The 26,565-nt window shown below is 40.5% G+C and overlaps 1 protein-coding gene across 8 annotated transcripts in view; it reads right to left on the reverse strand.

The window, feature by feature from the left end:
* The window catches only part of abca2 (ATP-binding cassette, sub-family A (ABC1), member 2), a 280,330-nt gene that overhangs the window by 249,927 nt on the left and 3,838 nt on the right, over window positions 1-26,565 (reverse strand). For 4 of the 8 annotated variants that reach the window (XM_039804281.1, XM_039804286.1, XM_039804285.1 and 1 more), the window contains one exon: window positions 4,599-4,692. In XM_039804281.1, the coding sequence (XP_039660215.1) occupies window positions 4,599-4,692 (94 nt within the window). Of the gene's footprint in view, window positions 1-4,598; window positions 4,693-18,759; window positions 19,293-26,565 lie in introns of those variants that run through there. The other 4 variants (XM_039804283.1, XM_039804279.1, XM_039804280.1 and 1 more) reach the window with 3 other exon arrangements.

Below are 26,565 nucleotides of genomic sequence, written 5' to 3' on the forward strand. Positions count from 1 at the left end.
TAGACGGAGCTCTGAAGCAGACCTGTGCGTCGCTTAGCGTTCGCTCTCTCTGGATAAAGACGAGCAGCAGCACAGACACCAGGGGCATCGAACCGGGGGTAAAACCAATACTGATTACCAGGGCCCAAGGGGAGAGAGGGCCCTTGAAAAGTCTGGAATATATTTTATTTTACCTGGATATTTTTATTTCCTAATAACATTTCATAATGCATATCAGATGAAATGTAAAGTTAGTGTATTGGCAAAATAACTTGGTTGATTGACTGACTATTTTGTATACAAAAAATGCTGTTCACCCCCCCTTGCTAATGTGCCAAATGGTTTAGTCCACCTGCATGCATTACGTTAGCCAGTTCAGTTGAGCGTCTGGTGGAGCGCAAACTTCTGCTGTAGAAATGTCTTTTCTCAAAGAAAGCCAAATCATGCTACCAAAAAGAAAGGAAAGACAGGAGGAGGAGAGAAAACAGAATGAGGGGAAACAATTGGTAACGGACTTCTTTTCAAAGAAAGGTGAGCACTAACTAGAAAACGAAATCCATGGTGCTTGTCAGGGACCAAGCAGTTAGGCATGAGAAGTCGCAAGGAGATTTCAAAAAAGGGTTTTTTATTTTACCCACAAAAAATTCTGACAACAAATAAAGATACATTTTGGGCCCTTAAAAGAGGTCAAACAAACTGAACTTAAGCTCTGAACATAACAAACTCAAAAATACAACTGACCGCCTACACAAGAAACAAAGGGGACTTATATACTGGGTGATCAGACCAGGTTTGACACCCAGGGGGAGACTAACAAGAACACTAATATGTAAATTACAAATAACAAAAGAAAACAACTAAACACTTACTCCAAAAGAAATGTAATCTTAATTAACATTAACTGAATAAATGTACTAAAAACAATACAAATCAAAACTCAAATATCTTGAGGACAAATAAAGCTAACTCCATCCTGACATAACAAGTAGTGGTAGAGTCCAATTTAGCCACCACTCCTATAAAGCTGCTGTAGTTCCAGACACCACCCTTTTGTCCCTGCAGCCTGCATGCCTCACTCCAGGGTGTGGAATCTGCAACACTGGTAAGCTCAAAGAAAACAGTTATATTAGAAAACCAATCCAAAACTAATAAAGTATATATGTAAACCAAATCCAGTGCCCTGTAAGTTATTTAAAACTAAATAAATGTTTACAACAAAATATATAATGTGTCTGAAAAGATATAGAAACCAATCTTAAGGAAAACAGCATGAACTAAGATAAATGTGAGTGTATGAGGTTACCGCCTTTAAGATGGCTGTGTGGCCACAGCTGTGGCCATCACAGTGCTAAACTGCTTGAATATCTCCGTGACTGTCAGCACTATAAAACGGACTGTGACAACCCATTGAAAGAGCAGAACATGCACTTGTTGGAGCAAAAAAGAACCTTGCTAAATTGACTTATGCTCCTTTGTTTTTAGGTGCACTGAGGAGTAATGCAATGACTCAAAATGTGAAGTGGAAATGGCGCTGTTGAAGTGGTTTACCGGCGCACGTGACCGTGGAGGGGAGAGGGCTGCAAGAGCCCAAAGAGAAAAAGGAGCGTTCACCACACAGACGCCATGAGTGTATTTTGTATTAATGTATTTTTTGGAGAGGTGTTTTTTTTCCAGAGATTTTTAAAAAAAATATTTTTGATTTGTTTACCGGTATGTTGTGACATTTAAATTGTTTTTTAAAGATTGTTTGTTGTTCGATGTAACAATTTTGTATTTATTTTTTTGGAGAGATGTTGTTTTTCAGAGATTTTTTAAAAATATATTTTTGATTTGTTTACCGGTATGTTGTGACATTTAAATTGTTTTTTAAAGATCATTTTTGTTGTTCAATTTAACAATATATTTCTTGCAGTTCAAAGCGTCAAGTGTCTTTTATTTATCTTGGACTTATATTCATTCTTCGTTTTTCTTAGATTGCTTCCTTCAACCATTTGGCATGGTTGGGCTTAGATAGGCCTTGCATGAATTGCCCAGTTAGGACCCACATAAGATCCTTACAGAGCCCACTTTAAGCCCATAGGGGCATTCACGGTTGAATGCTGGTGCAAGCCCACTTTAAACCCCTTTAGTCAGGTGTGGCCCAAATGGGTCTGACATGAATTACCCAGTTAAGACCCACATAAGACCCTTACAGGTCCCACTTAAAACCCATCTGGGCATCCACGGCTGGCCCCCGTGTAGATCCCGGGTGCAAGCCCATTTTAAACGCCCTTTAGGCAGGTGGGGCCCAAATGGGTCTGACATGAATTACCCAGTTAAGACCCACATAAGACCCTTACAGGTCCCACTTAAAACCCATCTGGGCATCCATGGCTGGCCCCCGTGTGGATCCTGGGTGCAAACCCATTTTAAATGCCCTTTAAGCAGGTGGGGCCCAAATGGGTCTGTCATGAATTGCCAGGTTAAGATCCCACATAACACCCTTATAGGTCCCTTTTAAAGCCCATCTGGGCATCCACGGCTGGATCCTGGGTGCAAACCCACTTTAAACCCCTTTGGGCAGGTGGGGCCCAAATGGGTCTGACATGAATTACCCAGTTAGGACCCACATAAGACCCTTACAGGTCCCACTTTTAGTATGTCTGGGCTTCCACGGCTTGCCCCAATGTGGATCCCGGGTGCAAGCCCATAATGGGGCCCACATTTGCCGCCCATGAAGCCCTCATCTGGGCCCCACATGTCATTGCTGGCTGGGTGGTGTTCTCTCAGTGAATACGTTTACAAGCTGTCAATTTTCGGGTTATGGTCGGGTTAAGGTCACTATTTGGGTTTCTGAAACATTCGGAATAACCCGTTTACATGCGTGAGCAGTAGGGCTTTGACTTTTGCCCAAAAATCATATTCGAAGTTCGTTTGTATATTAATATTCGAATATATTCAAATATTTATTAATAATATTTTGACCATTAAATGCCTCCAGTTTAAAAATAAAATTAAGTCAGACCCTGGATTAAACACAAACAGTATGCTTTCGACAGGAAGTTCGGAGCTTTCACCGTAGCCTACGTAAGTGGTCTGATGTTTATACTTGTGTACTGGTGTGTGCGTCGAGCCAGTGCGTGTGTGGGCGGTGTTGCCAACTTAGCGACTTTTTTTCACAAAAGCGACTAGCAACAAATCTGGCGACTTGTAGAAAAGACAGCGACTTTCTGTAAAATAAAAAAAGAGTCGCCAGTATTGTCCAGCGAGCACACAATGTATTTCTCTCCTGTGGCCGCCAAAACAGTCACCTTTCTCTTCTGTTGTGTGACTGAGGAGCAGCCCCGCCCTCCCCTCTGTGCTCTCTCCTCATGTGCAGCAGCACTGAGCAGGCAGGTAGAAAGGCTAGAAGGGACAGGGTGCGGCGCCGGTGTAGGTAGGAGAGACAGCGGAACGCGACGGGAGAAAGACGCCGCTGAGCTGGCCTGGCCCTGCGCAAGCCAGCTTTCTTTGAGAATTAGGGGGGAATGCACCGCTACCGACCCACGGCCGAGAGACGCGCGTCGCCGCGACGTGTAGTTACATTTTGAAATGCGTGAAAAAGCAAACGCATTTACAAAAAATAATCCCCATAACAGGTTCGAATATTAAGGGCTGGCTAATATTCGTTCGAATATCATCATTTTTTTTAATATTCGAATGATATTCGAGAATAAGTTTGAGTCAAAGCCCTAGTGAGCAGAGAGAGTTACTCCTACATGGAATTTGTAATCAATTGGCAATATCCCGACGTAAACGGCGACGCACGGTTAGCGTCTGGACGTAGCCTATGGACAACCTTAAGACGCAATAACTTTTCGGTCACCTTCTTATAAATCTCACTATCTCGGTACTTTCTGCCGTCAACAAAAGACAAAAGCAAAGGGTGGCTAATTTGAAGAACCTAAAATATAAGACATGTTTTTAGTTATTTCACACTTTTTTGTTAAGTACATAATTCCATATGTGTTCATTCGTAATTTTGATGCCTTCAGTGATAATCTACAATGTAAATAGTCATGAAAATAAAAAGAAAACACATTGAATGAGAAGGTGTGTCCAAACTTTTGGCCTGTACTGTATATATAGATATATACAGTTTTTTTGTTTGTCCTTTCAATATTGTAAAATTAAAGAATCCTACAAAATGAAAACCTTTTATTTAAAAAAGGTACAATATGTAACATTTCTGCATTAAAATGTCTAAAAACGACCATTCCTATGTTATATATTTTTATGAGTTGTAAAAATGTTTCCACCAAATTTCAAAACCAGAGAAATCTGTTATTTTATTTTTTGACACGGGATGTTTCCTTAAGTCGCCTGTCAGTGGCGTCATATAACCTTTCACCCTCTAGTTACTCGTAACTTCCGTCAGAACACGGCCACCTACATGATACCTACGTCACAGAAAGAAATGCTGAAAAGGGACACAAATCCTTAGTGAATATCCCATAGTGACCCATCCCCAAATTACCAAACTTACTCAAACAGGAGGAAATAAAGCATTTATTGGGGACCTTTTATCCTTTTAGAGTAGATTTTATATAATAGGACAATACTCCTGCTGTTTTTGTCCATGTTTTACTATGTCTGCCTACCTTCCTTGACAGGAATCGCTGGCTTCTTCTGCCTCAGACCCAAGAGGATGAAGAAGAGGACCAGTGGGATGAAGATCTCAAAGGCCAGCACCCACTGGAGAAGAAAAGAACTAAATTAACAAGACTATTTGTGCTGCATTTCCAATCAAAAACCTGGCCAAAGCAAGATCCTGTTTCAGCGCAGTGATCCTGTAGCAAGGTTGGCCTCAGTCATGGTTCTTTAGAACTCTCCTTGTCAGTTCCCATCTCCCTGCTCATGGATTGACACTGTGGAATAGATTGAGTTTGCCTACTGTCACATATCGATTCATTACATCACTGAGGGAGTGTGAAGGATGCTCAGTCTGCTAAACATGCAGTATCTGCTCAGGGTGGCCACTACCAAAACATTTCCATTGTGTTTAAAAAAGCATACACGGATTTGAGCATGTTTACTGACTACAATACCTTCTTCCTAATAGACACCTTTTCACAGGGCTAATGTCTTCATTTATTTGAAAAACATTTGATAAAAGCCAATAAATTTACATGCAATGTAAATTTATTGGCTTTTATCAAATGTTATCAAATGTTACCTCTTTGATTCCTCTCAACAAGTTACAGGTTGCAGGTTACAAACAAGAACAAGCAATTGTACAACTTAATGAAAGTCCAGTTTGGATCATAAAAATATCCCGACAAAGTTCTATGACTAATTTAAAAGGTGCAATATGTAATAATGACAGCTAACATTTAAAATAGTTACTGCAGTCCAAATTCAAACTACTTGAGATAGTCGTCTCCCCCGGCCCCTCGTCCCCCGAAGTTCATTGTGGTTGCCAGGTTCACAACACAGCATCCAACAATGTCTCATATAGCCAGACATTACTCCACAGCGCAGTGGAGTATCTAACTTTAGATGCTGGCTATGTTGTCATAAAAGCCTGTGCTCATGCAGAGTTTTTTACCCGACTGACAGACACACTTTCTCATCTTAAAATTACTGCAACAACCGCTGAAATACCCTTACCTTGCCGTCCTCTCTGCCGACTGACGGACATACTTTCTCGGCTTAAGATTTAGGGTGGGAATCTCTTGGCACCCCACGATTTGATTCCGATTCAGAGGCCAACGATTCGATTCTAAACAGATTATCGATGCAACAATGTTTTTATGTACATTTCCATGCGTGATTTAAAAAAAATACATATAAATCTAAGTTTGCTACTCAGAGTTTGCTAATCACTTCCTACTTTTGTGATGGTCATTAAAGAAAATCAACAGATGAATTACCTTCTCTAATATTTCATTAAAGAAAACACTTTTATCATCCTTTCCTCACCTGGGGAGAGAGTAAAGCGGCGCAGATAGCAGGCTGCTGTTCCAAAAAACAATCCACCATCTCATACGCACTGTTCCACCTGGTGCTGAAGTCTGTTATCAGTTTGTGACACGGCAGACTAAGTAGCTTCTGCTTCTACTCCAGCTGGTACGCGCCGACGGTGCTACGGTGGGAAAACGAAACTATCCGTCTAATCCTCGCCAGGAGCTTAGACAGGGCAGGCAACTTGAGTGCTCGCTGACCAGCCAGATTTAAGGTGTGGGCGTAACATCTCACATGCATAAATCCTCCAAGTTGGGCAGCAAACAACCATATTAGAAGCATTGTCTGTGATTAAAACTAAGTTGCTGTCATTCAGAGGCCATTCATCTGCTACCGTCTTCAACAAGTCTGTCACATTTGCACCCGTGTGACTCTCATACCATTCCCTCCAGAAAAACGTGATTATGCGATCACATAATTCAATGCATAATCAGCCAAAGTCCGCATATTTATGCGGGGGCCGCATTTTTTCAAATACGCTGCACTTTCGCCGCATAAATTGCAGATTTCCACACAAAATATGCGGGGCTTGCATGATTTCATAATCCCCGCATTTTCGTTGCAAAAAAAGTCACATCTTAGCAGAAAGTTGAAAAATGTTGCGTTTACTTAACACATTTTCCCCTGTTGCCATGGGAACGTTATGAAGTGATGTAATTACGCAACGTGAACATCATCGAAAAGCAGGGTGTTGGGGGAATCACTTTTTTTTCTCTTTTTCATCAAACTGCAGTTTTTGCAAGTTCCCGCAGTTTTTGCAAGTTCCCGCAATTTTTGCAAGTTCCCGCAATTTCATCGCATTTTTTAAGAAAACGTGCCGCATAATCAAGGATTTTTGCCCGACGAACTCATCACAAAAACTCCTCACTCTTTTTTTTTTTTGAAAAATTAAAATTAGCTGAATCATTTTTTTTTTTTTTTTTTTGAAAAAAAGGAACCCTTGCTCCCAATCATCTTTGATGAAATTTGTGGATTCGGGTAACGTAGGACACCATGGCAATTGATGTCCATGCGTCGCATGTTATAGCCATCATTCCAGCGTTCGTCAAAGTATCCAAAAATTTTGATTTGGTTTCAACGTAGAGTGTAGGGATTGCGGTGTCGCTGAAGTATCGCCGACAAGGTATTTTGTACCTCGGCTCCAAAGTATGCACCATCTCCCGAAAACCCTCATTCTCTCCAGGATTTCGCAGCCTTTTTCTGAGATTGTTGCAGCCCAAAATGCCCAATTTTGCGGGTGTTTTTGTAAAAGATTGCGATAAAAGTTGCAATGTCTTTTGTATGTTTGTTGCAATGAAGTTGCGGGAGACAATGAAAGTTGACTTTTTTTGTATTAGTTCTTTAAAAATAAAAAGGAAACTTGTTTTTGGGAGAATAAAATTACTCCGGGGTGAGTTTTCCTAGTAACCGTACCAAAAAGGCTCAGGATGTTGCAAATGGTATAATAGGAAAATGGCTGGTGGATTTAAGACAAAATATTTTAATTTATTGAATGAATCAAATTTGAACATATGTGTCAGTGGCTTGTTGATATTTACATTGTTAGTTAATTTCCTAACCTGGCCTGGGCTGGGACACACATTCATACGGTAGGCCTGTAGCGATGCGTCGATGTCAAAATTTCGTCAACGTCAAATTTTTGCGTCGACGCTTCGGCACAGCTCGCCACCATAGACAGTATATAACGTGGGAGACCAAAACATTGCAGAATGGAGAACGAAACAGCAACCTCCTCACATAATTCCCAACAAAGCCCTGCAAAAAGCCCCAATAAAATAAAAAGTCCTAAAAAACAGCTCGCCCTAAATCATCGAAGGTATGTGAATACTTAAAATGTAGTCCCAAACGTAAAAGGTGTCGTTATTTGCGCTCTTTGCCAAATGGAGTTGGCATACCACACCAGCACAACAACAATGTGGGAGCATCTGAAACGGAGGCACCCCATTGTCACTCGTGAAGGAGACAATAACGTAATAACGTTGGCTAAATTAATTTCATGTTTGCGTAGTGTGTTGTGTTGCTTGAGCTCTGCGCACTTCGGTGGTGCTAGCTAACTAGCTTAGCTATCCGTGCAGTTTGTTCGTGCTAGGCTGGTGCTAGGTTAGTAGCTAACGTTAACGTTAGCTAGCTACTGGCGCCTAGACAGCTGTGTTTAGCTAACATTAGTTGTCATCTAATGTTGGCTTGAATCGTAGCAAGCGTACGGCTGCAGAACACAGCTATCTATAGTAGCTAATGTTAGCTACTAACCTAGCACGAACAAACTGCACAGAGAGCTAAGATGCGTTGGTTAGCCTTGCACCACCAAAGTGCACAGCTGCTAGATCTAGCTAACGGTAGCAAACAGATTGCGGTAGCTTTGTACAGGAGAGATTTATGTTGGGACTGTAAAACTGAAAACAGGAATTTTATATTGTGTTAAACACTCTCAGGAATGTCTATACTGCACTGCACAGTATTTTTTTACTACAACTTATTAATTTTTTAGAGTTATGAGAGAGTTATGTTTGTACTGTAAAAGAGTAAACAGGCTGGCCTTTCATTTTGTATAACAGTAAAATAATTGTATTTATTTAATTTTGTGTAAAGTAGAAGATTTTTTGCTGTGCAAAACTGTTTAATAAAGTATATTAAGATTTTTTTTGGTACTTATTTGATACATTATGGTTTTTATTAATCCAGCAACAGAAAAATAAACGTTAGATTAATCGTCCAATTAGTCGTTAGATTAGTCGACTAATCGATAAAATAATCGCCCGATTAATCATTTAATAAATAATCGTTTACCCTCAGCCCTATCATACGGTTTCAAGTACTTTAACTTATTATTGCACTTACAACTAGAAAATGCATTTCCTGCGGAAAATGCGTGGGAATGCTGAATAGCTGAATTGCTAAAGCTAAACTGTATGAATAGCTTAAATCTGTAAGAAGAAGTTGAAATAGTGAGAATAGTTGAAAAAGTCGAAATCGTTAAAAAGTTGGCTTTAAAAGCTGAAAAATGACAAAATATGTAGAACATTGTGGAGTCTTTAGCTGAAGCTGAAGAATAGTTGAAAAAGTGGAAATTGGTTCAATAAGTTAAAGTAAGTAAAGAGGGAGAAAGGAGGGATGGAGAGAGAGAGAGAGAGAAAAAGAGAAAGAGACAGGGAGAGAGGGAGGGAGAAGGCGGGATGAGAGAGAAGGAGAGAGAGAGAGAAAGAGAGAGAGACAGAGAGAGATGGAGGGAGAAGGAGGGATGGAGAGAGGACAGAGAGAGAGAAAAGAGAGAGAAACAGGGAGAGAGAGAGAAAGAAAAGAGAAACAGAGAGATAGAGAGGGAGGGAGAAGGCAGGATGGAGAAAGAAGGAGAGAGAGAGAAAAAGAGAGAGAGAGAGAGAGAGAGAGACAGAGAGAGAGACAGAGAGAGAGGGAGGGATGGAGAGAGGACAGAGAGAGAGGGAGAAGGAGGGATGGAGAGAGAAAAGAGAGAAACAGGGGGAGAGAGAGAGAAAGAAAAGAGAAACAGAGAGATAGAGAGGGGGAGAGAGAAGACAGTCAGAGAGAAGTGGAAGACCACAGACTACTGTTCTAATTACTGCCTGTAGTATCTGTATAGACTACTGTTCATATTACTGCCTGTAGTATCTGTATAGACTACTGTTCATATTACTGCCTGTAGTATCTGTATAGACTACTGTTCATATTACTGCCTGTAGTATCTGTATAGACTACTGTTCATATTACTGCCTGTAGTATCTGTATAGACTACTGTTCATATTACTGCCTGTAGTATCTGTATAGACTACTGTTCATATTACTGCCTGTAGTATCTGCATAGACTACTGTTCATATTACTGCCTGTAGTATCTGTATAGACTGCTGTTCATATTACTGCCTGTAGTATCTGTATAGACTACTGTTCATATTACTGCCTGTAGTATCTGGGTGTGTGTCTGTGAAAGTGTTGTCATGGTAACCATGGCCTGGGAATGTTTATAAACTTGCTTTGATGTCTGTAATCAAGCTAACGAGCCTGTCACCTGCTGAATCTGTCAGCTGTGCTGTGCTGCAGCTTTTCAGAGTCCCTGAGAGCAAGCTCTCAAACAAAGCCTCACAGTGGAAAAACCATAACTGCTATCAGTCAAATGACGTGATCCTGAGCACCACAAGGCCTTTGTGAACGTATCGGTATAAAATTTATATGGATAAACGTAAAAATGTGGTCATATCAGCGATTTCAAAAAGTGGTTTGTTCAGTGTTTCGCTGGGAAATATCCAGGAGTTTGATCATTGGAGTCAATGGAGAACGATATGGAGATCTTGTCATTTGGAAGCTCAACCAGCCAAAAGTAAAAGGCGTATCACAAAACTAGACCAAAATACCTACGTTTTGATGTATAAATTGTGTATGCCAAGTAGAGATTGTGGGCGTGAGAGCAATTTGAGAAGAAGGGACAAAGATAATTTTTTCGAAGCTTCACCCTCTAGCTATGACATCATCCACTCTAGCTCACGCAATACACACTCTGTTTAATCGATAAAATTTCCTGAAATGATCACTAAACTTAAACACCTTTTTAACAAAAACTGTAAAAGGTATCAAACTGAAAAGATAAGTTTGGATAGCTGAATATCTTGTGAACATTTTAAAGTTTGTTTGGCGTCTGTAGGTGAAAGTATGAAGGAGCTAGAAATTTTTGTTATGGAAGAAAAGATTTTAAGGAGTTGAAGGCTGCTCTCATTCACTTCAATGTTAAAAAAAAGTGTTAAAAAGCTTAAAATTTTATAGTATAAATAGTAGAAAAAAAGTTGAAGAAGTCCCATCATTAGCTGAAAGAGCTGAACATTTGAAAAGTGGAATGGTTTAAATAGGTGAAAGTATGCAGAAGTTACAGAGAGCCAAAAAACGTACGGAATAATAATAAATAGAAGAATAACTAGAAAATGCATTTCCTGCAGAAAATGCGTGGGAATGCTGAATAGCTGAATTGCTAAAGCTAACTGGATGAATAGCTCAAATCCGTAAGAAGAAGTTGAAGTAGTGAGAATAGTTGAAAAAGTGGAAATCATTAAAAAGTTCAAAGTTGACGCTAAACTGAATTGTTGGCTATAAAAGTTGAAAAATGACAAAATATGTAGAACATTGTGAGGTCTTTAGCTGAAGCTGAAGAATAGTTGAAACACAGCTCTTACTGACAGAAAGAGGAAAGAAGAAAGAGGACAGAAAGAGGAAAGAAGAAAGAGGACAGAAAGAGGAAAGAGAGTGAGAGGACAGAAAGAGGAAAGAGGAAAGAGAACAGAGGATAGAAAGAGGAAAGAGGACAGAAAGAGGAAAGAGGACAGGACAGAAAGAGAGCGAGAGGACAGAAAGAGGAAAGAGAACAGAGAGCGAGAGAACAGAAAGAGGAAGGAAAGAGGAAAGAGGACAGAAAGAGAGCAAGAGGACAGAAAGGGGAAAGAGAACAGAGAGCGAGAGGACAGAAAGAGGAAAGAAAGAGGACAGAAAGAGGAAAGAGAGCGAGAGGACAGAAAGAAGAAAGAGGACAGAAAGAGGAAAGAGGACAGAAAGAGGACAGAAAGAGTAAAGAGAACAGAGAGCGAGAGGACAGAAAGAGGAAAGAGGAAAGAAAGAAAGAGGACAGAAAGAGGAAAGAAGAGGACAGAAAGAGGACAGAGGAAAGAGAGCGAGAGGACAGAAAGAGGAAAGAGAACAGAGAGCGAGAGGACAGAAAGAGGAAAGAGAACAGAGAGCGAGAGGACAGAAAGAGGAAAGAAGAAAGTGGAAAGAAGAAAGAGGAAAGAAGAAAGAGGACAGAGGACAGAGATGAAAGAGAACAGAGAGCGAGACGATAGAAAGAGGAAAGAGGAAAGAGAACAGAAAGAGGACATAAAGAGGAAAGAGGAAAGAGAACAGAGAGCGAGAGGACAGAAAGAGGAAAGAGGACAGAAAGAGGAAAGAGAGTGAGAGGACAGAAAGAGGAAAGAGGACAGAAAGAGGACAGAAAGAGGAAAGAGGACAGAGAACAGAGAGGAAACAGAACAGAGAGCGAGACGATAGAAAGAGGAAAGAAGATAGAAAGAAGAAAGAGAACAGAAAGAAGAAAGAGGACAGAAAGAGGAAAGACAAAAGAGGACAGAAAGAGAGCAGAGGACAGACAGACAGACAGACAGACAGAGACCAGGACTGAGACCAGGACAGAGACCAGAGAACAGACAGACAGACAGACAGACCAGAACAAGAGAATAGAACAGAGAAGACAGACAGACAGAAGTGGAAGGCAACAGATCTAGACTACTGTTCATATTACTGCCTGTAGTATCTGTATAGACTGCTGCTCATATTACTGCCTGTAGTATCTGTATAGACTACTATTCATAGTACTGCCTGTAGTATCTGTATAGACTACTGTTCATATTACTGCCTGTAGTATCTGTATAGACTACTGTTCATATTACTGCCTGTAGTATCTGTATAGACTACTGTTCATATTACTGCCTGTAGTATCTGGGTGTGTCTGTGAAAGTGTTGTCATGGTAACGAATGGCCAGTGGATATGTTTATAAACTTGCTTTGATGTCTGTAATCAAGTTGATGAGCAACACCTGCTGAATCTGTCAGCTGTGCTGTGCTTCAGCTATTCAGAGTCCCTGAGAGCGAGCTCTCAAACAAAGCCTCACAGTGGCAAAACGATAACGGCTATCAGTCAAATGACGTGATCCTGAGCACCACAAGGCCTTTGTGAACGTATCGGTATAAAATTTAAACATAACATTTTTATGTTTAACAAATTTAAACATAAAAATGTGGTCATATCAGCGATTTCAAAAAGTGGTTCGCTGTGCGTTTCGCTGGGAAATGCAAAGAAAGTTATACAGGAGAGTGAATAGAGGGAGTTGTGTTACTCTTGTCGTTTGGAAGCTCAACCAGCCAAAAGTAAAAGGCGTATCACGAAACTGAGCAGATATTCTGAAACTAGACAAAAATACCTACGTTTTGATGTATAAATTGTGTATGACAAGTAGATATTGTGGGCGCAGAGCAGTTTACAGACAAGGAACTAAGATAATTTTTTTTCAAGCTTCACCCTCTAGCTGTGATGTCATCCACTCTAGCAAACGCAATACACACTCTGTTTAATCGATAAAATTTCCTGAAATGATCACTAAACTTAAACAGCTTTTTCACAAAAACTGTAAAAGATATCAAACTGAAAAGATAAGTTTGGATAGCTGAATATTTTGTGAACATTTTAAAGTTTGTTTGGCGTCTGTAGGTGAAAGTATGAAGGAGCTGAAACTTTTGGGAGCGGAAGAAGATTTTAAGGATTTGAAGCCGGCTCTCATTCACTTCAATGTTAAAAAAAAGTGTTAAAAAGCTGAATATTTTAAAAAGTATAAATAGTAGAAAAAAAGTTGAAGAAGTGCCATCATTAGCTGAAAGAGCTGAACATTTGAAAAGTTGAATGGTTTAAATAGGTGAAAGTATGCAGAAGTTACGCAGAGCCAAAAAACGTACGGAATAAGAATAATAAAAACTAGAAAATGCATTTCCTGCAGAAAATGCGTGGGAATGCTGAATAGCTGAATTGCTAAAGCTAAACTGGTTGAATAGCTTAAATCCGTAAGAAGAAGTTGAAGTAGTGAAAATAGTTAAAAAAGCGGAAATCGTTTTAATAAGTATGAATTTCATTATAAAGTTCAGAGTTTATGCTAAACTGAACTGTTTGCTTTAAAGGTTGAACTAGAAAATGCATTTCCTGCAGAAAATGCGTGGGAATGCTGAATAGCTGAATTGCTAAAGCTAAACTGGTTGAATAGGTTAAATCCATAAGAAGAAGTTGAAGTAGTGAAAATAGTTGAAAAAGCGGAAATCGTTTTAATAAGTATGAATTTCATTAAAAAGTTAAACGTTTATGCTAAACTGCATTGTTTGCTTTAAAGGTTGAATAATGACAAAATATGTAGAACATTGTGAGGTCTGAGTAGATTTTCTAACTGATAATGACTCACATATGCAGAAATATGAAACAAATTAATACTGTAACACTGTTAAAGATGAAAGTTGAAAAGGCTGAAAGAAGAAATATTTTTATTATTATCAGATATATACACTGCATAGAACGAAAAAGCATCAATCCAGCTGAGATGAGATGTGAAATATATTAGGTGAAAAGAATGGGTCTGAACAAGAAGAAAGAGAGGAAAGAGAGGAGAGAAAGAGAGAAGAAAGGAGAGCAGGAGAGAAGAGACGAGAAGAGAGAAGAGAGAGGAGAGAAAGAGAATAAAGCGAGAAGGAGAGAGAGAGGAAAGAGAGGAGAGGAAAAGAAAGACAGCAACTTTGACTGAAATTGACTAAAAAGGCTGAAAGTTTGAAGACTTTGTATTATTATCAGCCATAGCCATTGGGTAGAACAAACAAGCATGAGCCTAAAGAGCTGAGAGGTGGATATATTGGCTGAAAAGAAACGGGCTATATACATGGATGAAATCACAAATGACCCTGGAGGGAGAGACAGAAGAAGGAAGGGAGAGAGGGAGTGAAGGAGAGGAAGGGAGGGAGAGAGAGAGAGAGAGACAGAGAAGCAGTGATGGAAGGAGAGAGAGATTGAGAAGGATGGAGGGAGGGAGAGACAGAGGGAGGGAGAGACAGACTGAGGGAGAGACAGAGGGAGGGAGACTAAAGGAAGGAAGGAGGGGAACAGAGGAGGGAGGAAGACAGAGAAAAGAGAAAGGAGGGAGGGAGGCATAGAGAAAGAGAGGGAGAATGGAGGGAGGGAGACAGACAGATAAGGAGACAGACAGACAGACAGAAGTGGAACGCAAATGATCTAGCCTGATGATCATAGTTAGTCTAGTTAGTTGACTCCTACAGCAAGCCTGGAGTAATCAGTAGACTGTCTGTGAAAGGGTTGTCATGGTTACTAAGGGCCTGGGCCATGTTTATAAACATCTCTTTGATCTGATAACGATAGCACCTGCTCTTAATATGTCTCCTGTAGCACACCGCAGCAATTCAGACACTGAAAGCAAGCTCTCAAACAAAGCCTCGGACTGGAAAAACTATAACTGCTATCAGTCAAATGACGTGATCCTGAGCACCACAAGGCCTTTGTGAACGTATCGGTATAAAATTTATATGGATAAACATAAAAATGTGGTCATATCAGCGATTTCAAAAAGTGGTTCGCTGTGCATTTCGCTGGGAAATGCAAAGAAAGTTATACAGGAGAGTGAATAGAGGGAGTTGTGTTACTCTTGTCGTTTGGAAGCTCAACCAGCCAAAAGTAAAAGGCGTATCACGAAACTGAGCAGATATTCTGAAAATAGACAAAAATACCTACGTTTTGATGTATGAATTGTGTATGACAAGTAGATATTGTGGGCGTGAGAGCAGTTTTTAGAGAAGGAACTAAGATAATTTTATCGAAGCTTCACACTCTGGATGATGACATCATCACTCTAAGCAGCGCAATACACACTCTGTTTAATCGATAAAATTTCCTGAAATAATCACTAAACTTAAACAGCTGTTTCACAAAAACTGTAAAAGATATCAAACTGAAAAGATACGTTTGGATAGCTGAATATTTTGTGAACATTTTAAAGTTTCTTTGACGTCTGTAGGTGAAAGTATGAAGGAGCTGAAACTTTTGGGAGCGGAAGAAGATTTTAAGGATTTGAAGCCGGCTCTCATTCACTTCAATGTTAAAAAAAGTGTTAAAAAGCTGAATATTTTAAAAAGTATAAATAGTACAAAAAAAGTTGAAGAAGTCCCATCATTAGCTGAAAGAGCTGAACATTTGAAAAGTTGAATGGTTTAAATAGGTGAAAGTATGCAGAAGTTACAGAGAGCCAAAAAACGTACGGAATAAGAATAATAAAAAAACGAATAACAATAGTTGGAATGCTGTTGAACAGCATTCCCACTAAAAAACGAATAACAATAGTTGGAATGCTGTTGAACAGCATTCCCACTAATAAAGAACAGAATAACAATAGGTGGAATGCTGTAGAACAGAATTCCCCCAATAACGAACGTAGCTCTCCTCAATTTAGGTCATTGTGTTGTCTCATCTCCGTTTTTTCCTGCATCCACCGTGTGTGTTTGTGAGTGTGTGCGCGTGTCAGTCGCGGGGGTACTGAGCAGCAGCCCCGCCCGCTGCAGAGAGCCGACAGGATTGAAACAGCAGCAGCTTTCAGCGACTTTAGAGTGAAAAATCATTACAGCATACATTGATGTTAACATGTATACAGGTTGGCAGGACGATCTGAAATGTTTTGCACGGACTTTAGCTGTACGTTTTGTTAGTAAATGTGAGATGTTCGAGTCACACACGTCTCGTCTTCATATCAGAAACAAGGAAATGAATTTGTCAACGTACGTGTTACGTCAACCCGTTCTCACTCCCGCTTGGTCATTGGCTCTCAAGAGTCACATACTATACTGGCAAGTCTGGCACGTGGGACTGCTGGGATTGGTTGAAGTCGCGGGAAACTCCGGTTATTGGTCAAACTTGCGGAAAAGTTGCGGTGATTGGTCAAAATTGCAAGTCATACCAAATTCAGAATGATTGGTTGAATTTGCGTGAATCCTGGAGGGACTGTATTATAAGGGCTAAAGTTAACTGTTCAAACTCGGGATGACCTGGTACGTCGATACCAAAATTCTGAAAACGTGACGGTACTTGTTCTTCTATTCAATTCAATTTTTCTACAGTACCATAGGTACCAGGGGATGGAATTCTTCAGGACCTGATGGGGGCAGTATACGCGTACAAGTGTTCTAGTCTACCGCTAATTGCTGGAGATGAAGAAGAACGCACACCAGCACAGAAAAACAGAGCTCATCATCTCCATTGCCGTGCATGACGACTGACTGGCTTTACCATAACATTACATCTACAGCAACTGCTTTCCCTAATTCACCTGGAGCTTGCAAACCGTAAACCGTCTGTTTCTTATTGCCAACGTTAGCTACGATAGATGACATTAGCTAATTTTAGTTAGTTAAGTTAAATTTGACCAAAGCCGGTCTACGGAAAGCCATTCCACTCCCTATTCAGCCCCATTGTACCGGATTTTGGTTGCAGTTCCACCAGAGTTCCACTAGGGGTGATCGCGGTCCAGTGCAAAATGAATGGGACTCTATGGAGCTAGACGGCTAAATTTGTCTCTTTCGCCCGATTGTCGTTGAGAAACCTCAGATTTGATTGTAGTCTTTGCAAGTTCAACATGGGTTATAGGTCGAAAGTTGAATGAACGAGTACTTATGTCCTTTTGATTTCTTACAGGGTTAGTCGTCGGAGGTGAGTCGGTGAAGGAGTGATTACGATCGGAGATCCCGCTTGACGGCATCCGAAGCAGAGCCTGAATATCAGAGTGAATATTTCGGTGTGGTCTTTAAAACATTAGCAAACCTCTTTCTAGCACATGTATTAACAGGGAGAGCCTTACCGGTTAGCTGTGTTGTCGATGCCTTGAGAGAACAAAGGAAGCGACTCAGAGCTTGCCGTAAAGCAGTATCTCTGGCCGTATATGTGTATGACGTCATTGACATTTTAAAAGGCTTTTTAGAACAAAAAAGTGACTTTAAAAAAATCTAACACACAACAGTGTGTATTTTTTTAGCCTCCCCTTTCGAATGCAACATTCAAATTACTAGACAAAAAATTATATCCTGAGAAAAGTGGGTTTTGAGGGGTATAGCTCCATAGAGCCCCATTCATTCTGCACTGGCCTGTGAGCGCCCCCTATATGGAACTCTGGTGGAACTGCAACCAGTTCAGAAGCCGGAAGTAACGAGGGAGTGGAACTTCTTCCTATATTAGAAATTCTTTGCTTTGTTCTATGTAAAAAAAAAAACAACGGCAGAGAGAAACAGACTAACTAAACATGCTTGCTGTCTGGGAGTTCCAAGTGAACTCATGGAAGACGAGGCTACATGAACTGTAATGAGACCAGCTTTTCAAGTGGACTTTGGCATGGATGTGTTCACACTTAACAAACGAACTGGACTTTGGGTTCAACTTTTGGGAACCACTCCCAGGTCCCTCATGTGAAAGCACCCTTACTGCCTTATATTCCATTATATTTTTATATTTTGAATTGTCACCTGTGTTTTTCTTTACATAGGCTACATAAAAAGGTATTTCCGCCATAAATTGGTGCATACAAGTGTATCAAAATGCAGAAAATTTGGTCTTTGACGCTCAAAATTTCCTGGGGGAGGACAACCAGACCCCCCACTTTAATATGTCCTCCCCCAAAGGCCAGGAAAATGAAAAAAATAAATATATATTTTTTTTTGTAAAATAATATATATATATATATATATATATATATACAGTATACCCACTACAATAAATTAGACTACACCACTGTGATAAACCAAACACTTGATTACGACAACACACCCTGGGCTTACACTGTATAGGCCTTTTTTATATTGAAGCAAATAAACATAGAATGGAATTACACAACTGTTGTTTATCCACAAACAACAACCTGTTTGACAGTAGTGTGAGGTATACAGAGAACAGGCATCTGCATCCCAACAATAACCCGGCAGTAAACCTGCTGAACATCATGTTCCATATTAAGATCACTGCGGTGTTATTCTAACGCACGATGGTAACATTTGCAGATAGAGACAGGTGCTGGTAGAATTAGCCCAAATAAAGTCTGCCTGAAATGGAACAGCGGTGCAGGCATGATCGACGCCCGTCTGCTCTTCAAAGACACGAACAACCAGACACGGCTGTTCTCTCCCTTTTTATATAATTTCATAGACTAATGTGAACAAGAGTGTTGTCTCACCGGACTCCTCCTTTTCAGTGAGATGTTCTTCCACAGCAGGAGATGGAGCTGATGCAGGAATCCCATTTTGCCTCCCACTTCTGCTTCAGTATGTCATTACATTTACAAAACTAGCATAACGTGCGGTGGCCTAGGACTGGATTTAAATAACCGGGTAAATTCTGTCCCGTTGCAGGCATCCCGTCCGAGCCTGTAATGGTGCTGAAATGCGTCGGGCTGGCTAATAATGAATAATATTAAGCTAACGTTAACGTTACTCAGTTAGTTGAAGAACGCCTATTTGCTAGTGACTGGCAGGAAAAGTCGTAACGGGACTGTTATGTGCCGTCTATCATCCTCTGTCTGTCTGTGTCAGTGGCATGGATGTATAGTGGTGCTCCGGGTAGCTTCTCCTACGGAATCCGTTAAGTTTAGCAGTGCAGTGCAGTGGTCTGGGTTGGAGCAGGAAACCAGTGGGCACAGCCTGATATTAAGCTAACCCGAGTAATGAAAACGTACACTTCCGGCCTGGCCAAAATCCCTCTGAATTTTCCAACCGCTCTTGATAACGTTACCGCATATTTCTGAGTTATGTTGCTATTTGGGTCAATGACGTAAGGAATTTCAACAGGCCAATTTTAAAATACAACAAGAATATCTATTGCATCCGTTCAAACAAAGAATGTTGTGTAGGCTACATTTAAATTCTTATTGACATTTTTTATTCAGTGATTTTAGTGTTTTTTCATTTAGATTAGAGATCTTCAACAGGGGATCCGTCACGTGACTCCTAGGGGGTCCTCAGAGTTAGTGCAGTTTTTTTTTTTTTTTTTTTTTCAAAATTTAAATATGTCTGAAAATATTAATGTGAATCCAACATAGCAAAGATACATTTCCAGTTCAGGTTCAAACTTTATTTAACCAGGGCCGGCCCTAGACTTTTGGGGGCCCTAAACAGGATTTGGTTTGGGGACTCTCCACATTGTAACATGTTGGCACTTAACCAACTTGTGTATTGTAAATATTAATTTAAGCACTCATAATGTACAAATACAAATTTAAAGACTAATGTGAGACCTATTAGCAGCAACACTATCTTTAAATAGACTGGCTCTGTTATGAGCTCTGTTGTGGGACATTTCAAGCGCTCTTGGGGGCCCTCTGGTAGCCACGCGGCCCTAAGCAGACGCTTAGTTCGCTTATGGGTCGGGCCGGCTCTGTATTTAACACAAAAAGGGACATTTAGTTTTTAACAGTCTACAGAATATCAGAGATAACACAAAAGGTCTGGGCAATGAGTGTACACAGTTCAATTGACGACGCTGAAGTTGGCTTCAGCAGAGAGCAGAAGCCAGCAGGCAAGTGTTATTTACATAAACTTCTGGTGTAGTTACAAACTTTCCAATCCATCGTTTTATGAGTGCATAACCTATTTGTACTACTGTAGACGTTTGGTATCATTTTGGGCATTATTAGTGGGGTAATGTTAAGTGACACTTCGGATCCATTAGCCCCTGTGCTAAGCTATTCAGCTGATAACGCTACTCTACGCTAACTCTCCCAATGTTCGACCCAGGTGAAAAAAGCTTCTGGGGGGGTGTTTGGCTCGAGGTCATGGTGCAAAGGACCCTAGGGTGAAATTAATCCGAACCATCACTTTAAAGCTGAAGTTAGCTTCCGATTCACAGCGTCCGATTCAGCAGAGAAACATAATTTGCATTGCTGAGTGACTGATCCAACGTTTTTTTAACCTCTTAATGTATTGAAACCGTGTTAGTCATTAAGGTAACTTATTGTGTTTAAAACAGACTTTTTGATTTGTGAAAGCTTTATTGTCTTTATGAGAATGCAATAAAGGGAGATTTCCCAGTTTTTTCATATGTAGACCACATTAGACCAGGTCCAGATCTAAAACCACTATAGACCCTTTGCACGTGACGTCACACTCTACTTGTGCAAATTATGAATGCCATGACGGATGGCGGAAGAGCTATGCTGTAGACCAGGGGCGTCAAACTCAACTTTTCTATGGGCCACACTGGAAAAAGAGAATCACACCAAGGGCTGGACATGTAGAGTTTATTGACATGTTTTTATTTAAGAGAAAAAGTCAAATATCTGTAACTGTATTATTGCACGTCTCATATAGTCTTCTCACTCACAGTTTGGTCGACATAAAGCCCCAAAAAAGTAAAAAAAAAAATTCTTCGATCTCCAACTTCTTCAAATACCGCTTTTTGTGAGCACCTACCAGATGCCCTACCTCGACCGATAACGGCATGACAACTTGTCTTCAATAGAAGAAGCCATAAAAGTGTTTGCAAAGGGTCTATACCTAGATTTGTCAAATCTGGACCAAATTATCCTAGACAGAGGTTAAAGATTTTTATATAATAAATAATAATAATATACATTTGGTCGTCAGTGTCATTTGAAAATTGTCTATCATACAGTCTGTAGTATATCATGTCATCTACACAGATCAGTGTGAAGACATTGGTTTTCTTCTCAATACTGAATGCATTTTAAGTGATCATCAAACTACATCGTTGAGACTGTACAAGTAAGAAGATAAGCATCATTATCTTTAACAGTTACACTGACTATCCTGTTGAACGAAGACATCTCATTTTCAAACACCAGAACATACCTTGGAAAAAGTTGAGGATTGTTTTGATCAGCTTGGAAATATGAAGGAAATTATTTGGATAAATGCCATGTTTTCATTTTGAATCTTTTAATTTTATTTGGAAAATTTTCCATAAGACTTATTACATGCAAAGCAATATTTGAAGCCTGTATTTGTTATAATTTTGATGAATATGGCTTACAGTTTATGAAAACCCTCAGAAAATGAGAATATTGTGAAAAGGTTCAATATTGAAGGCTCAAAGTGTCCCACTCTAATCAGCTAATTAATCCAAAACACCTGCAAAGGGTTCCTGAGCCTTTAAATGGTCTCTCAGTCTGGTTCAGTAGAATTCACAATCATACGAGATGCTCCTCGGATATTACCTGCACAGTAACACACCTGATCTAAGTATTTCAAAAGGTCGAACACACATACGTTATAACCGAAGGTTGAAGTTGCATTTTAACGGGGCAGTGTAAGTTGCGGCTGTGGTTTAGCTGAAGCTAACGCCGCTTGAGCTTTCACGTTACAATATAAAAAGGTGTTGACCGTTGACTTAGCTAACATGCAAACAGTGCATTTACATGTCTACGAGCATGTTAGCAAACTACACCAAGAGACAAATACCGAGGAATATTGATAGAAAGCAGGGGAAACTAGTACATTCATACTTTTTAGCATTGGCTAATTAGCAACCTGCCTGCCATTAGATGTTAGCTTCTGAGCTAGTTAGCAGCTAGCCCCAGAAGCTCATGAAAACAGCACGGCAGCACGGTAGCCCAGGTTCTGTGTTCGAATCCAGGCCTTTCTGTGTGGAGTTTGCATGTTCTCCCCGTGTCTGCGTGGGTTTTCCCCGGGTTCTCTGGTTTCCCCCACCACTAAAAATATGTTCCCATCCCACTCCCTAACTACAGTGCCTTGTGAAAGTATTCGGCCCCCTTGAACTTTTCGACCTTTTGCCACATTTCAGGCCTCAAACATAAAGATATAAAACTGTAATTTTTTGTGAAGAATCAACAACAAGTGGGACACAATCATGAAGTGGAACGAAATTTATTGGATATTTCAAACCTTTTAAACAAATAAAAAACTGAAATATTGGGCGTGCAAAATTATTCAGCCCCCTTAAGTTAATACTTTGAAGCGCCACCTTTTGCTGCGATTACAGCTGTAAGTCGCTTGGGGTATGTCTCTATCAGTTTTGCACATCGAGAGACTGACATTTTTGCCCATTCCTCCTTGCAAAACAGCTCGAGCTCAGTGAGGTTGGATGGAGAGCGTTTGTGAACAGCAGTTTTCAGTTCTTTCCACAGATTCTCGATTGGATTCAGGTCTGGACTTTGACTTGGCCATTCTAACACCTGGATATGTTTATTTGTGAACCATTCCATTGTAGATTTTGCTTTATGTTTTGGATCATTGTCTTGTTGGAAGACAAATCTCCGTCCCAGTCTCAGGTCTTTTGCAGACTCCATCAGGTTTTCTTCCAGAATGGTCCTATATTTGGCTCCATCCATCTTCCCATCAATTTTAACCATCTTCCCTGTCCCTGCTGAAGAAAAGCAGGCCCAAACCATGATGCTGCCACCACCATGTTTGACAGTGGGGATGGTGTGTTCAGGGTGATGAGCTGTGTTGCTTTTACGCCAAACATAACGTTTTGCATTGTTGCCAAAAAGTTTGATTTTGGTTTCATCTGACCACAGCACCTTCTTCCACATGTTTGGTGTGTCTCCCAGGTGGCTTTTGGCAAACTTTAAACGACACTTTTTATGGATATCTTTAAGAAATGGCTTTCTTCTTGCCACTCTTCCATAAAGGCCAGATTTGTGCAGTATACGACTGATTGTTGTCCTATGGACAGAGTCTCCCACCTCAGCTGTAGATCTCTGCAGTTCATCCAGAGTGATCATGGGCCTCTTGGCTGCATCTCTGATCAGTCTTCTCCTTGTATGAGCTGAAAGTTTAGAGGGACGGCCGGGTCTTCGTAGATTTGTAGTGGTCTGATACTCCTTCCATTTCAATATTATCGCTTGCACAGTGCTCCTTGGGATGTTTAAAGCTTGGGAAATCTTTTTGTATCCAAATCCGGCTTTAAACTTCTCCACAACAGTATCTCGGACCTGCCTGGTGTGTTCCTTGTTCTTCATGATGCTCTCTGCGCTTTACACGGACCTCTGAGACTATCACAGAGCAGGTGCATTTATACGTTGACTTGATTACACACAGCTGGATTCTATTTATCATCATTAGTCATTTAGGTCAACATTGGATCATTCAGAGATCCTCACTGAACTTCTGGAGAGAGTTTGCTGCACTGAAAGTAAAGGGGCTGAATAATTTTGCACGCCCACTTTTTCAGTTTTTTATTTGTTAAAAAAAGTTTGAAATAGCCAATGAATTTCGTTCCACTTCATAATTGGGACCCACTTGTTGTTGATCCTTCACAAAAAATTACAGTTTTATATCTTTATGTTTGAGGCCTGAAATGTGGCAAAAGGTCGAAAAGTTCAAGGGGGCCGAATACTTTCGCAAGGCACTGTAGCTGATGTGTGGTGAGCGTTCTGGCATCTGGCGTTGTAAGGCGTTGTATGGCTGCCGTGCATCACCCAGGTGGGTGCTACACATTAGTGGTGTTAGAGAGCAGTCCCCACCCCCCCTCCCCCCAAAAGCGCTTTGAGTGTCTATGATAAAGCGCTATATAAATGTAATAAAATAAAAACAAGACTTTGACCGGAGCAGTCTTACGTTATTTCTGAACCACTCTTTTCGTTTTAAATTCAGAAATCAAATGAACGAAAAAGTACACAGGCCCAATTACACTTCACTGTTGTTGCATGAAATGTCGTTTGTGTTTCAGTTTCTATCATCTAATGTGAAACAAGAGGCTATATCAGCTTCGCTACCAGGCTGTCTTGGTCCGTTCAAGCGTATGAGGAGTGATGTAGGCAAAAAAAAAATGGCTGACTTGATGTCAAGCCCCGCCTTCCCGCAGGCTGCAGCGAGAGGCTCCTCGCATTTTGGGGAAAAATGGAAAATAGTGGAACCTGTAGAGCAGGGGTCAGCAACCTCTATGATATGAAGTGCCCTTTTCAAAATTTCTTGTTTATTAGTGTGCCTTGTCAACATTAAGTTTAATTATGACATCACATCAAAATGTAATATCCAGGGAATCTGTAATTTTATTTCATAGCAACATTTTATAACATTTATTTCTCATAATCAGGACCTTGTAATTATTATTATTGTATATTATTATGATTATGGAAATATGGTTTTAGTATGCAACGTCCCGATTGGTGGAAAATGGGCTGACAAAAATAGCCCAGCTTTAATAATGAATCGACTGATAAGCAGGTCCTGTATCCCTCATTTTCAATGAAACGATGCTGTGGCAAAATAATAATAACGCAACCAGCATCATTATAAAAAATGAATAACATAACGATTGCGTCATTCACGTGCATATTAAGTAGCCACATGTATTTGTTTTGGTCTTATAATGCATCTATATTTACCGCTCCAGCGGAGAGGATGGTTTCTTCAGCCAGCTTAAGTTTATAAGAATTTGTCCAAATTTCAAGATTCCCTGCAAACTAAGATAAACAGACTACAAACCGACAGCTTTTCTTTTAGCTTGTTTTGTAAAAATGTGCTATTTGCAGAGTAGAGCTGCATTTGCATAAAAAAAGCGCGGCGGACAAGAGTGTACTGAGCAGACAGAGCAGATTGAAATATCGGGAACTTTGTAACTCTTTCCAAAAAGCTAAACCACACCAGGAAGGTTTTTACAGAGATGTAAATGACGGCTCCTTCTTTAGGAACCACAGTTTATTCTCACAACAAGAAAATGCTCTGCAGATACAGCTCTACTACAATGATTTTGAGACTGCTTTCCATTAGGCTAAAAAAAAGGAGTGCACAAACTTGGCCGTATTTATTTTGAGAAATTTTCCCCCGAAGTTTAATTCTGTGGTAATGAACGTACATCTTGTAGCACTCTTTCACTCAAAGGACTTAAAGCAATATGGGTTTGATCCAATTCTAAAGCCACATATCAATGATTTAAAGATTTTAGAGGCTGAAGGAATGCAGGTGCCCTTTTCAACCGCACCTGTGAAAGGTTCCGTTTTTCAGATTACGGGTGACAACTTGGCTGTACATGGCCTTTTTGGATTTGTCGAATCATTCAGTGCAAAGTACTGCTGTCGATTTTGTTTAACTGAAAAGGGAGAGATGCAACCAGTTTTCAGTGAAGATCATCCAGGTTTAACTCTGCATTCTAAAGCCCTTCATTCAAAACACTGTGCTGTCATTCAACAAAATTCTGCTTTGTCCTCAACATTTGGTGAGAAACAAATCTCTCCACTCAGTTTCTAGCCTGGTTGACACCAGACCCTTCTCAGTTGTAACTGAGAGTGGGTCTGGGGAAGGTTCATTGACAGTTCATTTCCAAAGGGGCGTCACCAACGGACGCCACTCAAATGCCTCTGGGCACATTGGATAGTCCTTCAACCAATCAGGACCAACGATCCGGGTGACGCTTTTCACATCCAATATCTAACTAAAAAAATGTGATTTTGGTTTTTGGTGTCGTCCCTCCACGCCCTACTTTTTCCTTGCAGGTGTTGCATGTTGGAAACTTGTTATCTTCTGCACACACGCTGAAGAACGTCCAAACAGCTGACATTATTATTAATTCACGAGGTTCCCTACATGTGCGAGAATAGCGCGGACACGCGCTTCACACCGCGAGCAGGTACGCGCCACACACGGCGGAAAAGTTGAGAGAAAGGAAAAAGAGACTGTCTCTATCCGTGTGTGCGTGCGTCCTTGAGAACTGTAACTAGTATAACTTCTGTTGTCAGTTAATTGTAGCGTTGACCTCCATGAAATCGCCATATGTCAGACTGACCTGCAGCTCGCCGGTCATGGCCGAGCACGTGAAGCACGGCTTCGGTAGCCGTCATGTTGAATGTAAACAAAAAGCTGCTCGCCGTTAATGCGCTATCGTCGTCGCGTTAAGCCCGCCTCAGAAATTGAGGTTGGAAATGGGTTTGAATGGACTCTTCGCCAGACTGACCTGCAGAGCAAATCTCAAATTTGCCGGAAGTTCGTCAGGGTTTACCCAGGCTACTCAGTTTCAGTACTTGATAAAGAACTCGGTATCCGTAGGTTGTCGGAGAGAATTATGA

This window comes from Perca fluviatilis, chromosome 6 (genome assembly GCF_010015445.1).
Source record: "Perca fluviatilis chromosome 6, GENO_Pfluv_1.0, whole genome shotgun sequence".
In the NCBI taxonomy this organism is placed as follows: Eukaryota; Metazoa; Chordata; class Actinopteri; order Perciformes; family Percidae; genus Perca; species Perca fluviatilis.